This window comes from Mustela lutreola, chromosome 9, assembly GCF_030435805.1.
Source record: "Mustela lutreola isolate mMusLut2 chromosome 9, mMusLut2.pri, whole genome shotgun sequence".
NCBI classification, from domain to species: Eukaryota; Metazoa; Chordata; class Mammalia; order Carnivora; family Mustelidae; genus Mustela; species Mustela lutreola.
This window is the reverse complement of record NC_081298.1, coordinates 32,347,694-32,362,359: the sequence shown is the minus strand read 5'-3', so window position 1 is coordinate 32,362,359 and position 14,666 is coordinate 32,347,694. Positions and strand designations below refer to the sequence as shown.

The 14,666-nt window shown below is 44.8% G+C and overlaps 1 protein-coding gene across 1 annotated transcript; it reads right to left on the bottom strand.

The window, feature by feature from the left end:
- Positions 1–2,241: 2,241 nt before the first annotated feature.
- Positions 2,242–14,376, bottom strand: BMP2 (bone morphogenetic protein 2). The gene is made up of 3 exons (XM_059133926.1): positions 13,256–14,376; positions 11,719–12,068; positions 2,242–3,961 (listed from the first exon to the last, which is right to left on the bottom strand). Exons 2-3 carry the CDS (start codon positions 12,059–12,061, stop codon positions 3,117–3,119), a joined length of 1,188 nt encoding a protein of 395 aa, XP_058989909.1. The 5' UTR covers positions 12,062–12,068; positions 13,256–14,376; the 3' UTR covers positions 2,242–3,116.
- Between the last annotated feature and the right edge of the window lie 290 nt (positions 14,377–14,666).

Here is a 14,666-nt window from a genome sequence, read left to right as displayed (position 1 = left end):
ATGGCATCCAACATTCAGTGAATGAGTATGCTAACATTAAAGACTGCAGAAAAGAAACACACTCTTTAAAAAGTGCTTTGAGTTGCACACATAGTTTTTCCACCTCCAATAAAAAATTAAGGGAAAAGATGTGGATTGTGAAGATTATCTAGCTATCATCTTGGCCTCCTGAAGTACAATTTAAAGCAACAATTGGAATAGGAATTATGAAAAGATGGAAGTACAAATACATTTGTAAACTTTCGCTTTCCCCCTCCTCAATTTTGAAGGCAAACAATGAAAGGAGCAACCTGGACCTGCCATACAGGTTCAAACCATGCCAAGGAGAGCACACAGCCCAGACAAGCACAAAAACAGATGATACAATTTAATCACTTTTGAAAGGTGATCCTCCAAAATTCAGAAACTAATACATTTGCTTTAAAATTTCCTTTCTAATCTAAAGCCAACTCTAAAAGGATTTAAAGCTCCCTACAGAACGGCCCCTGAAAATTCAGAAGATTCAGTGTCATGTAGTTAGGTAGGACACTTTTTCTCAGCACGGAGAACGTGAGCCAAAACATCTATAAGAAGGTGGAATGTATGTAAGAATACTCTGTTTCTCAAATGAGCTGCCAAGGTCAGAGTCCTCAACTATGACAAAACCTCTGAAACTAAACTGAAGCTGGAAATACCATCATGTATGCATATGGAATATATATCACATCTCTTTGTGTTTTTATACATATTACATATTATCTGTGTATATATTTACATGTTTGTGTATATATTTATATACATATAAAACACCCACAAGAAGACATTTGAGTTGATACCACTGAAAGCCATTTTAACAAAGAAAATCAGAACCAATGAAGCAGAAAAATCAAAAGAACGTAGTATATTGCCAAATGGATGGAAATTCTTGTGCTATAATCTCGCAGTCTCATCTAGAATCTTTGGAGATGAGAAAACGTGGGTTGTTATTTAATATGTTAAGACAGTGCAATCTGCCCCCCACCTCCATGCCAGGTGAGGGTAAAGGGTAGCTAAAGGACAGAGATCATCCTGCCCTCCAGAGCTGTTTCTAATACGAATGACTCTCACCTATGCAAGAGCAAAAGGGATAGGCATGAAAAGGAATGGAAAGATTTTTAAAGCAGGAGTAAAAGAACTGGTGTTAATTTAAAAACATGGTCTACCTACTCTCAAGGCAAGGGTTAAATCTATCACAATCAAAATGGAACTACATTCATGGTCATTGCAAGTTAATTCCTTGGGAGAATCTGATTATAACAGTCTGTTCCTTGACAAGCATACTCATTTTTTCAGCCAGTTCCAAGGCAAGGCAGGGAAGAGGAGAACTAGGCCTCACCAATCACAGCAGGATTAGAGGAGGCAGAGTCTCCTAGATGTTGCCCTAAAACACTTCCAGTAATATCATGGGGAGTTGTGGGTTCCCTGGCTGTAGAGACATACCCACTAAACCCTTCCTTGGGTCTGATTTCGACACAGCACAGAAGCCCTGCTGCTGCAAGAGTTCACTCTGAGTGGCCTAATTTGACTTCATTCTGCTTGGGCTTCTGTCCAATTGGCAGATATCCTCATAGAAGCTGATCTTAGACACTTTCCCTTTCTAATTTTTTGGCACCGTTGCCTCTGCTGCATGGGATATCATCTCTGAAACTTTATCTTGGGTTTCCCAGGTTTTGCTTGTTTGGGAGCTTCGGTTTGCTCTTAAATCTTTCTCCTAAATCACGAACCCCAAAGAGGGTCACGTGAAATACTAAATCGTGCCTAATTCCTTTGAGGCAAATATCAATTATCAAGTGACTTGCGTGCATGTTTCCAGCCATTCTGTGCCTTTCCCCCACCTCCCTCCAAAATGAGTAACTTCAGAAGCAAAAAGGCAAACACAAGGTAACATCACGAATGCCATACAAGTGCACCATTTTCTCTTACAGCTTAGACTTTATAGAATGAAATGCCAGGGATCTGATATTTATTATCTGAACGAGGTTTAACATTTGGAGAAATGTGTTCACATAACCTTGGAAAGAAAAGCAAGCTGATCCAACAGAGAAGAGGCAGTGGACAGAAAACATGATGGGCACAATTTTGCTGTGTGTTGGGCAAAGTTAGAAAACTGGGTCCTTCTGAGCATAAAGAGCTCCCAGATGAGGTAACGGTTAAATACAAATCAATTTCCAACTCTTTGTGAGCACCACCACATATCAATTTTAAATATACATGACCACAATATTCATAATGAATAAATCTTATGTTTTATTTAATACTTTGGCCAGACCAACCCCTTTGAAGGGATCACTAGTTTAGGAAAGAAGAACAACAAACCATCATTCACTTTCCTGCAGGTTTATCATTTTTGTAATTATTTCTATTGGTCCTGCTTTATTCTTTCTGCAAGTTAAGGGGTAGGGGAGTGTTTCTTTATTAGATCAGCAATGTCTGGTTCTTATCCAAATATTCCACCTAATAAGGACGTAAGTTCTCATGGATTGGACAACCACTCTGCAACATTCCTGAGAATTGAATAATATAATAATCTTGAAAGTCAGCAGAGTGGATTATCCACTTTTTTTTTTTTTTCTGGACTTGAACTTGTGACCTTAACAGTAGCACTGCAAAAAAGCAAATGTGCTAAGCACTTTGCCAGAGTAACCTTCCATGTAGACTTTTCATCTTAAATACACACAACTGAAAACAACTACAATTTTTGGAAAATTATGTACAAACCCAATACTTCTTTTGATTACATATAAATACAAATTAGCTATCTTTCCTAAAAAGTGGTTATAATAGTAAATAAATACAAAATAAATCTGACCATTATACTTCATGTGCTGGGGTTGAACCCATATAAAATGTACAACTAAATACATTTTAAAATCTTTAAGGAATAATTCTCTGATTAAAATATTTGTTTTCCCAACTTCTTTTTGTAGATATAAATATATTTTCAAAATAACTGTGTTTTTTTTTCTCCATTCCATTCCATAAATAAAGTCTTCATTGGGAAATATTAAAGTGTCAACTTGGTTTTTTTTTTTTTTTTTGCTTTTTTCTTAAAATATATATATGTGTGTGTGTGTATGTATTTATTTCATTTTGCTGTGCTAACGACACCCACAACCCTCCACAACCATGTCCTGATAGTTCTTTAATACGACCTTTTCGTTTTCATCAAGGTACAACATGGAGATAGCACTGAGTTCTGTTGGTACACAGCACGCCTTGGGAATCTTAGAATTAACGGAGTTGACCAACGTCTGAACAATGGCGTGATTAGTGGAGTTCAGGTGATCTGCCAGGGGAAAAGGGCATTCCCCATGGCAATAAAAGGCGTGGTACCCCGGGGGGGCTACAATCCAGTCATTCCACCCCACATCACTGAAGTCCACATACAAAGGGTGTCTCTTACAGCTGGACTTAAGTCGTTTGCGCTGTTTGTGTTTTGCTTGGCGCTTTTCTCTTTTGTGGAGGGGGTGTCCTTTCCCATCGTGGCCAAACGTTACTAGCAGTGGCCTGATCTGTGACCAGCTGTGCTCATCTTGGTGCAAAGACCTGCTAATCCTGACGTGTCTCTTGGAGACACCTTGGTTCTCCTCCAAGTGGGTCACTTCCACTACAAATCCGTGGTTGGTGAGCCCCTGCGCCGTCCACCTCATCACAGCAGGGGTGACATCAAAGCTCTCCCACTTGCTTGCGTTCTGATTCACCAACCTGGTGTCCAAAAGTCTGGTCACGGGGAACTTCAAGTTGGCTGCTGCAGGTTTTATAATCTCATAAATATTAATGCGGTGATGGAAACTGCTGTTGTTTTCCAAAGTTTCCTGCATCTGTTCCCGAAAAACCTGAAGTTCTGCTGAGGTGATAAACTCGTCAGTCGGGATAGAAGTTAAATTAAAGAAGAATCTCCGGGTTGTTTTCCCACTCATTTCTGGCAGTTCTTCCAAATATTCTAATTTGACATAAAAACAGGTGGAAAAAAAAAAAATCATTCAGTAAAGTACGTAATGACAGTCTGATGACCTGTGAGAATTTGTAAACCTCACTTCAGGGTTTGATTTAAGCCATGTAAAAGTTTGCAACCAGAAAATAACTTCCACTTTAGATAAAAAGGAAGGCTCCCTTTTCTGTACATCTATGTCAACATGCACACCATGAAGCAAAACTTCACAATTCATTGTTAGGTTGTTGGTTTTTTTTTCCTCATTATGACGTTTTTAATCCAATACATGAATACTGCTTCCAGGTGGCTATAATAATGGGGGAAACACTGAAGCATTTCTTTGGAAGTCACAGACTTTAGGGCAAAAAAAAAAAAAAAAAAAAAAAGTCAGCACTATAGTTAGTAGAGGTCTAATGAGTGAGGATTTGAGGAAATTATTGCATTTCTTAAAAAGAAAAAGGCTTTAATGTCAATCCCTTAAACGGTATTCTAAAACATTACTCTGCAATTTAGATGATTTACAAATCTCGATATACAGATTTCAGTTTCCTAATTAAAGAGTCTGAAACTCACCATCAACGATGACATTTTGCAAAGCACACCCTACTATTTTACTCCAAGTCCAGAGACAAAGGCATTTACAGGGATCGACTTCTTTGGAACTGTAAGGGTGGTACTAAGACACCGTAGTAATTAAGGCCAGACAATTTCAAGAGAAGGAACTTCGTAACTGTTGTCTGTTCTCTCACCTCCTTATGACCTCAAAAACCAAATCTCATGGTTGGTACTTTTGGAAGAAAACAAAAATGACTCTTCTGTCTTTAATTCCTTTGTCCTTAAAAAAATAATAAACCTACTAAAAACATGCACCTACCAAATAGACACAAAACAAAAAAACAAAAAAAAAAAGGGAAAATTTATAAAAAATACCATTATAAGATTCAGGACATAAGGGATAATATCATCCTACTACAGAATAAACATTCTATATCTAGTATCACTTCAAAATAGCCATTTAAGTGAGCTATGCATAAAAGCTTTTCCTGATTTAAGATTCCTGAATTTAAATTTTAAGTAGTATTGCTTTCCAAGCAAACAATAAACTATAAAACCACCTTGCATGCTTTAGTCTGCAAATCATCAAAGGTACACATTATCATTAAATTGGCAGTAAATAGCAATAGAATTTGAGACATTTGGATTTATTCTAGTTTTACCACATCCTGTCCTTTCATTGTCAAAAAACTTAACCTGCTTCATTCAGGATCCAACCTAAGGGCTAACAAAATCTGTTGACCATATTATTATCATAAATGGAAACTATATCGATCAATTTTATGGTTGTATTTCCCTTACATCAAGCAGCTGTAAGTTGTTTGGAAAATGTAGATATCTTAGCAAAGGAGAATCACATCAGGTCACTCAACTCAAAGGTTCTACTTGTGTAAAACTTCATCAAAGCACCAGTCGTCGCTGCAAGCTAAGTGGAAGGGCCCTTCAAGGACAGTTTACACCAAACTACGGAGTAATGCTTTAAGGGGATGCTTCTCAAACTTCAATCTTCACACAAAACACCTAAGACACCTTTAGTCTTCAAATGCAGATTCTGATTCGGGGGGGGGGGGGGGGGGGGCGGGGGGGGGCCTGGGCTGGGACCTGAGAGGTGGGACCTGCATTTCTAGTAAGCTCCCAGGAGAGGCCAGTGCTAGGAATTCATGGATTGCCCTTATAGGGCAAACCTTACAGGGTGAAAGTTTTAAAGGATGCTTTTCACATTGAAATGGTAAATTCCAGGAGCATATTTTAAAGTGATTCTTGGTCAAATAATATAAAAATGAGAAGATAAAACAGTAGTGTTGGCCAAGGAATAGGAGGTGAGTCCACGGGTGGGCAGCAGAACGATCTTCCAAAGCTCATCTACTTGGGATGTGGAGACTATCAGGCCAAGAAGTAAACCCTCCATGGTCCCCTCATGTCTGCAAAGCTACACCTGTTGGGAATACTTCTGGGGAGCTATTCACACTCTAAGCTGATGGTACTTCAGGCCAGGCAGTATTTTTATTTTTTGTTTAATTTTTATTTAAATTCAATTAATTAATTAACATACAGTCTATTATTAGCTTCAGAGGTAGAGGTGATTCATCGTTGCATACAACATGCAGTGCTCATTCCATCACGTGCCCTCCTTAATGCCCATCACCAGTAACCCCACCCCCACCGACCTCCCCTCCAGCAACCCTCAGTTTGTTTCCTAGAGTTAAGAGTCTCTCATGATTTGTCTCATTCTGATTTTGTCTTAATTTATTTCTAAAATAACTCTCCGACCAATCAGAGCAGGGCTCTTCTTGGTGGCTCCAACAAGTATCTGTCTCTCTCTCTCTCTCTGCCTCTCTGCCTGCTTGTGATCTCTGTCAAATTAAAACAAAACAAAACAAAAAAAACCTCCAGAAGATAAATCTAAGACTGACGTGAATCATATAAAATTGCCACTGTTTGACTAGATTTGACATGTTAAAAAAACAGCAATTTCATGTACTTCGAAATCTCACTGTAAGTTAAGTAGCAGGGAGGCTACTCACTTAGGAAGTAACTTAGCAAAGGCAAGAGCTCCACTCTCAAATAGCAAGTAATGTGATGACCTTTCCCTGAATTCCCAGCTTCATTAAGAACCAGGAGATGGAGAGGAGAAGTGAGTTGGGTGAAATCAGAGGGAGAGACAAACTATGAGACTGTAGATTCTGAGATAAATTGAGGGTTTGGGGGGGTGGTGAGCCTGGTGGTGGGTATTAAGGAGGGTACATATTGCATGGAGCACTGGGTGTGGTACACAAACAATGCATTTTGGAACACTGAAAAAAATAAAATTAAAAAAAAAAAAAAAGAACGTCTATTTGTCCTTAATACAAAGGACTCTGGTGCTGGCCCTGTGGATGCAGGTCACAGAGGTAAGTTAGACAACTCCAAATCCAGTAAGAAACAGCTCAAGTTTGGGGCACCTACCACCACTTCCTTTGATCTGCAAGGACTGAATTTCTTCTTAAGGGTAGAAAAATCAAAACTTATTTGAAATAAAGTAAAGAAAAAAAAAAAAGCTGCACATCATTACACCACACCTGGGGATTCTAGAAATATAGAGCATTTACCTAAGTAGATGATGTATGTTTTTTTAGAGGCTTATATAGTTATCAAGTCTCTGTAAATAACGCTTGTTGAAAAAGCTGAACTTGTAAAGGGATTTGTGTATTCCAGCCCATTTTAGACCTGGGTTCTTGAGCCTTATCTTTCTTATCCAAAAAGATGGAGCTATGGCTGCAGAAATGGGGGGAAGTAAAGAAATATATGGCACCAGTGACATGTGACCTCTCCTCCAAAAGGGAAGTTCTAATAATTATCTATACTCTGTCAATTATTTGTCTACATCCAAGTAATACAAAAGAGGAGTCTGAATTCCCTCAGCCAGCCTGGGTTCACTCTGGCCTCCTCTTCCCTAGATAAGTGGGGCAACTGGACATAAGAGAAAGAAGTCAACAGGATAATGCCTCTGGCGTGCTGGAGACTTCTTTGTGCCCTTGTCCAGCACAAAGATTGTTACAGGAATCATCTCACAACAAACAGATTAGGGAGGGAGTCTTATCTCCATTTTGGAAATGAAATTCTTGGAGCTCAGAGAGGTTATGGGACTTTCTTAAGGTCACAGAGCTAATAAATGAAGAGCAGAGCTATGAACTTGAGTCTACTACAGTTCTGAAGTTTCTGGCCACTAGGAGCCACTACCTGACACAGGGGAGGAGTCAAAAACTCAAGCAAGGGGCACCTGGGTGGCTCTGTTAAAGAGCCTGCCTTCAGCTCAGGTCATGATCTCCAAGTCCTGGGATCCAGCCTCACTTAGGGCTTCCTGCTCAGGGCAGGGAGTCGGCTTCTCCCTCTCCCTCTGCCCCTGCCCCCACTCGTGCATGCTCTCTCTCTCTCTGTCTCTCAAATAAATAAAATCTTAAACAAACTCAAGCAAATGTCAAAAATAATTGGGGTACATTTATATTTGCTACAGTAATAACGAGAGGATAAATTCTTTCCCAACCAAAGGGACAGAAATATACTATCACCCAAGTACAGGGGAGAGAAGATACAACTAAGAATAGTTGTATCTCTACTACTCTTTAGGGCCCCTGGGACATAAAGATCTTGTCTGAAACCACTGATACCTTGCAGCTGCCTTTTTGTCCTCAAGAATGGTGAGTCTTAACAGAAAAGGGAATTCTCATGTTTTGAGAATTTTGCAACACTCTGGCCCAAAAGCATCCATGAAAACAACGACAACTGGGAGGGATACTATAGCAAATCAGTAAGACTGGAAATCACTGCCCTGAAATGAATTCAAAGTGACTGAGAATAAGAAACAATATTTTCTAGAATTTAAAATAATGGCTAAAGAATTAATATTATCAAGGAGAAAAAAATATATAAAATAAGAAGGTTAAAAGGAAACTGTTTTAAAAAAAAAAGACAACAAAAGATATGGCAACTAAAGGAAAAGTATGGTCATCCTTACAAACCCTGATCTGCCCAGCCTTAACTCCAACACCTTTGGAATGATTATGTGTCCTCTTACTGTCTTTTGACTACTTAGTGAAATACACAAAGGACAAATCTAAAAAAAAAAAAAAAAAGACAAAATCGCTCAATGAGAAGGATACAGAGGAACCACCAAAAGAGTGGAGGGCAGAAAATATTAATCCAAAAACAATTGTTGGGCACCAAAGCCTCAACCTCCAAAGACTTCCAAAGAGAATGCCTGTTTTGCTTTGACGGAGTTCTTCTTATGGACACTGAACTACCTGGGGATACTAGGGAAGCCCATCAGGCAGGTATTGCATTGGGGAGTGTGTATATCCTTTGCTTACACTGTCAGTTTGTGATACAAGTTCTCTCTTTTAGGGCAGCAACTGCTTCTTGAACTCTCCTGTTATACAGATATTTTCATGATAATTACATCTGTGGGAAAAGAGTTAATCTCTATTCAAAGGCTTTAGTCATGGAGGCAAACAATTCCATTGTTTCATTCAAAAAGACTTGTATCCTTCAGAGTCTGGAGAGCAAGCACATGTCCTTCCATATTCCACTTAGGCCTTTCTGCAGGAAAGCATAAAGACTTTTTGCAGGGCCAATCAAGTCAACCAGTTTCAATGTGTTTTTAACTACAGCAAAGCACAGAACACTCTTCCCCATTGCAGAAGTGATTTTTCTGTCCTCCGTGGCAGTGGAGAAAGGTCTGTGGGGCCAAAGAACTTTTTAATGATTGAGAAAAGAAAACTGCTGCAGCACATGGGTCCTCCTGAGTGAAAAGGATTATATACAGAGGACTAGGCAAAGCTGAATAGGAGAAATGACAACTGATAATTTTGTTTCAGCTTGCCTACCGTGTGGTCCCATTACCTCCACACCGCAGTGGATATCTGATAACCATGATATCTCTGGTCTTAGCCATTTCACCAAATCACCCAGCTCCCACCCACAAATAAAACCAACAGGTAGTTCTTGGAATCAGGCCCTTAGTCCTCCACCAAACAAATACCCATTAAGGTTGTATGAGCCACGTTCTGCTCTTAAAGCCAGCTGCCCTAATCACATGGTTGATTAAAAGATTTTTAGTGCCATGCATTGTACAAGGATGTTTATAAAAACCTCTTGGTTTACACAAAAATGAAATGGTCTTTGAAAAATAGGTTATGTGGCCTAACAATCATGTACTAACAGATTGTTAGTACAACAGAAGAAATGGATTTGATGAAATTTGAGGGAAAAAATTACCTGGCTTTTCTCTATCATGTAACTGCATTAAGATGGGACATTACTCTTCAGTTGATTTTAAGCAGGTTGATTACCTTTGCACTGTTTTGCACATAACATGTACACTTTTAAAGTGATAAATTCTGATTTATAAACTCAAGCATGCTATTTAAGTTAAAATAACACTCAAATAATTTGTAGCCCGTTTAGTTTTGATCAAGCCCCTTCTAGAGGAAGGAGAAATCCACAAACTTCACTGAAGGAATCCTCCTGCAGCTGAATGTTTTAGGTGTCAAATGACTTAAATATTCCTTATTTTAGGTTAGAAGAGACACACAGTACCTTCCTGGCCTTAAAAATAGTTAAGAGTGGTTCCAGGCTAAATTTCCAGGAGAGGTGACTGAAATAGCTACTCTCGCTACTTTCCTATGCAGAAAAAAACAATTCTAATCAGCATCAGCTGGGAATGATAAGGGACATCTATAACCATCCCAAGGTTATGTTGACAGAACATTCAGGAGTGAAAACAATACTATATATGACAAGAGACAACTTCTGGCGTTAGTCAGTGAATCCTGAAGGAGTAAAATTGTATCTTATACCCTTTCTCATGGCGCTCTACTGCAAAAAGCACCTTACTTGGAACTGTGCTGGAAAATGACCTGTTATGATAAACGGATTATCAATTCAGTGTCCCCCTTACAGTGTACGCCTGCTTTGATGTAGTAGTATCTTTCGTTATGCAACCTGCCTTTGGGACTTCTTCGCAATATCCAGAGCTGTTCTCACAAAAAGTGTAGTCATCCTTCACACTGGGAGAAAATGCCTGGCTGCAATATTTCTTATTTGTACATATCAGAGCATAGATTTCTACTTGAAATTTACCACCTCAAGGCAAGAAAAGGGGCACTTTACTTCCAACTGCCCAGTAACCTACAAGTGGCTGTTCTGTGACATACAGCTTTGGATCTTTCTCTTGAACTTGAAACCCATGCTCTATTTGCAACGTATTAAGCCAAAGGGGAATTTAAAAGTATAGAAAAAAAGAACTAGTGTAGAACATATTTTTGACTAATTGATCCAAGAACTTGGGTACAACAGATGTCAACAGTTCCTCTCAAACATTTCAAATTCACTAAATGCTCTTCTGATGAAACAAGCAGAAACATCCTACCTTAGGAAAACCACATCCACTCTCATAAAGGAAAAAAAAAAATCCACATTTCAGTGCACATTTAAAAAAAAACAAAAAAACAAAACAAACAAACAAACAAAAAAAAACAGGCAGCTGCTGCAAAAGCTTTTATCTGAAGGCTTGCCTTGTCTCTACTAAGGAGTCCATCTCAGATTTAAGCACAAAACAAGAAAGTCACTGTGGAAACAATAAGATTGATTGTGGCATTGATCTCCCACAGGGATTAGACAGGGATTCGAAATCTTCCAAACCAGGCCCAGATCAACTGAAAATTAGAAAGACTTTGGGACCCAGGCTTTGATTTTTCAATAGTATCTCTGAAAATTCTGCACTTGGCTGTGTCTAACCTGAAACCCCAGCTTAAGCAGGAGAAGCAGACTTACAGGGCAAGAGCTTCCAAACAGAGGAAAAGAGATCCCCATGTGCCCCCCTTCTTTTCATTCTTCCTCTACGAAATTCTTGCACGTTTAACTGACTAGGGGCATGCCTCTTGTCCTCATCTTCCCCATCACTTGATTTCTCTCCAGTTCCTGGAGGAGGAGTCGCTCTTCTGGCTACAAGCCAAGAAAAGGGTGCGGATTTACCAAAGGGGAATCCCGGGTTCCCGCGCCACACAGGCAGTGCGTTAAAGCCAGGTTCGGAAAAGGCAAGAATGGAAACGTCTGCGGCGGCGCCCTGGCCAAGCTGCCTTTCCAGGGATGCCAACCGTCAGCCCACGGTGGGGAACTTTTGGAGGTGGCTCTCCCCCCGCATCTCCGCCCCCACTCTCGGCTCCACGCCTCACCTTCGTGGTGGAAGCTGCGCACGGTGTTGGCGAGGCTGGCTGCCCTCTCCAGCCGGTGGTCCGGGGCGGGTGCGCCCGGCTGACCCGAGTGCCGGCGGTACAGGTCCAGCATGTAGGGGGGCACCACGGCGTCCCTGCTGGGGGTCGGTCTCCGCTTCAGGCCGAACATGCTGAGCAGCCGCAACTCGAACTCGCTTAGGACTTCGTCCGAGGGCTGGGAAGATGAGCGGCCAGTGGATGCCGCGAACTTCCTCCGGCCCAACTCGGGAATGAGACCGGCCGCGCCGCCCAGGAGGACCTGGGGAAGCAGCAACGCTAGAAGACAGCGGGTCCCGGCCACCATGGTCGACCTGCGGACAGGACCGACGTGAGTCACCGCGTTCCCCGGCCAACCCTCTCCCCTCCTGCCCCCGCATCCCCGGGCTCCCGTTCAGTCCGTTGCCTCCTCCTCCAGGGTGCCCACCTGGTTTGCAAAACTCGCGGAGATACTTGAAAGGGGCTAAGCTCCAACGTTTGGGAGAACGGAAAGCCCCCTTTTCCCCTTCCATCTCACTCTCATCCATCTGATACGATTTGCGCGCGCGCACGCACGCACACGCACACACACACACACACACACACACGCCCCACCAGCGTCAAGACTGTCACCTTTTTTTCTGTGACACTCGCGCTGACAGCCTGTGCAGGGAACCTGGGGGAACCACCACCGCTTGGTCTGACACCTCTCCGTTCCCTAAACAAACCCAAACACATTGCCCAGCGCTCGCTTGAATATAAACACGCACGAATGGTGCATGTGACTTCCTTACAGGCACTGTATAGAACTTCCTGATACACACACACACACACACACACACACACACAGTCTATAACTTCCAGACCCAGTAAACTCAAGGCCACAACTTTCGAAGCCACTTGCAACTTGTGGCCCACATCTCTAACCTCTGAGGTGTCAAGACAGGCCACTCCGACTCCGAACTACCCCCTCCCCCCCCAGCAGTCATGTATACTCCTCGAACTAGTATTAATTCACGTGTCAATAAAAGATGATATTGAAGTACTGTCCAGCTCTCATTCCTGGAAACAAACAGGGAGAACCCCAACTTCTAGTTTTTTCCTAAATGGGACTTGGCTCTGAGTGGACAGCAGGTCTTCCTGAGAAACTTGAATAAGGGAGAAAGATGACGGTGGCAGGGCGTAAGGGTTGGCAACTAACGGGTGAAATCCAGGGGCCACCCTTTTGAAGGGATTTCTGAGACTTTTTTTTTTTAAATCATCTAAGTGTTAACAGCCCTAATAAAATACTAAAGAGAAGAAAGGGAGGAGGGGCGGAAGAGTGCGAGCCAGGAGGGCTAGGCTGACGGTCGCCGGGGGCGGTCGGATGGGGGCATCCCCGCAGGGGCTCGGCTGCACGTGGACCTGGAGGGGGGTCTGTTTACGTCCGGCCAGGCCCAGCCCCAAGACTGGGTAGGCAGCAGCGGCCGCCCAGGCCCCGCTCCCAAACCCCCAGTCCCAGCCTGGGGCCCACGTCCTCTACCTTTAGGAGACCGCAGACCGTCTAAGAAGCACGCGGGGACTCGTCCATTGAAAGAGCCTCCACATGGAAAAAGCTCTGGTCGAAGGACCTGGTTCAGGGACCGAGTTCCCTTCCTTCGCCTCCTCCTCCTCCCGGGTGCCGGCGGGGCAGTCCTTCTCCTCGCGCAGGGAACGGCGTCTCGGGGTCGGGCCCAGCAGACGAGCGGAGGGACGCGGGGTCCGGAGGCTGCGAGGCTGGGTCCGCTGGGGCAAAGGCACCGGCGCGAAGTGGGGAGCGCAAGCTATTCTCCCTGCAAGTTCAAGAAATCTCCAGCCAAGTGCTGACACACAACAACAGCGAGCAGGGGGAGGAGTACGAGGCAGGGAGGAGAAGGGAGAGAGGAAAAGCTGGTGCTGTCGTTGTCCTTAGGAACCAGCGCCCGCGGGACGCGTGGCCCCGCGCGGAGCCGGCTGCAGCACTCGGGGGGCGAGGGTCGGGCGCTCCGCGCTAACTCCGCCGCGGCCCATGGCTCGGGGCAGCCATCCTGAGAGACGCCGGGTCCGGGCAAGGGCGCAGCGGCGATCTCGGTGCCGGGCGAGTTGCCCCCCCGCATCACTCTGCCTTACTCCAGCGCACCCCCATTAGCGCTCGCCAGCTGAAACCCCCGCGGCTCCGGCGCTCCGGCGTCCTCGGGCGCATTCTCCGGCGAGTCGAGCCGAGTCCCGGGCCGCCGAGGCGGGTGGCCGCGCTCTTCCCTCGCCCTTCTAGCCCCCGGGCCAGCTGCTTTGTGGCCAGCCTGGGGTCCGCTCACAGGTCGACCGGCGCGTCGCAGGGCCCCGTGCTCCCGCAGTAGGTGATCGGCATCGCGGCGCTCGGGCTCGGCTCCCGGCTCCCTCGCGCTCTGCGCGCCGGTGCTCGGCTCTGGCGCGGCCCGGGCAGCCGAGGCCACCGCGCAGTGGCGCGCACGGCCGGGCGCTCCAGCCCGCGCGAGGTCTGCGGCGCGCTGGTGCCTCGGAGCACTAAGTAATCCGCGAGGAGCTCGCCGCGAAGTCGTTCGCGTCGGCGGCGGAGACTGTGGCGGCTGATGTCCGGCGGCGGCTGCCAATCCCCGGCGGGGTGTGGGAAGCAGAGCGGCAGGCGCAGCGCAAGCCGGGCGCAGCGCGGCGGGGCGAGGACTCCGGCGGCGGCGGCGGCGGCGCCGTGGCGCGGCGCTCGCGGCTTTTAAAGGGGACGCAGTCACCCTCTCCGCGGAGGCCGAACACCTCCCCCTCGGTGGCGCGGCTCGCCGGGGATCCCCGAGCGGGCGGGAGCGGCGCGCAGGGGTGTGGACGGCGCGCCGGGGCAGCCGCGGCGGGGTGGGGCCGAGGGCGGGGACGCGTGGCCGCCGAGGGGGGCGCTCGCGCATCCAGCCCCTGCTCTCAAAGGGGAGAGC

What these genes read in the sequence shown, in the direction of transcription:
- BMP2 (XM_059133926.1), bottom strand. Translation starts at nt 12,061, where the DNA reads ATGGTGGCCGGGACCCGCTGTCTTCTAGCGTTGCTGCTTCCCCAGGTC. An exon ending in GCGCAGCTTCCACCACGAAG is followed by an intron (nt 3,962 to 11,718) that starts GTGAGGCGTGGA and finishes ATGTCAAATTAG; the next exon opens with AATATTTGGAAGAACTGCCA.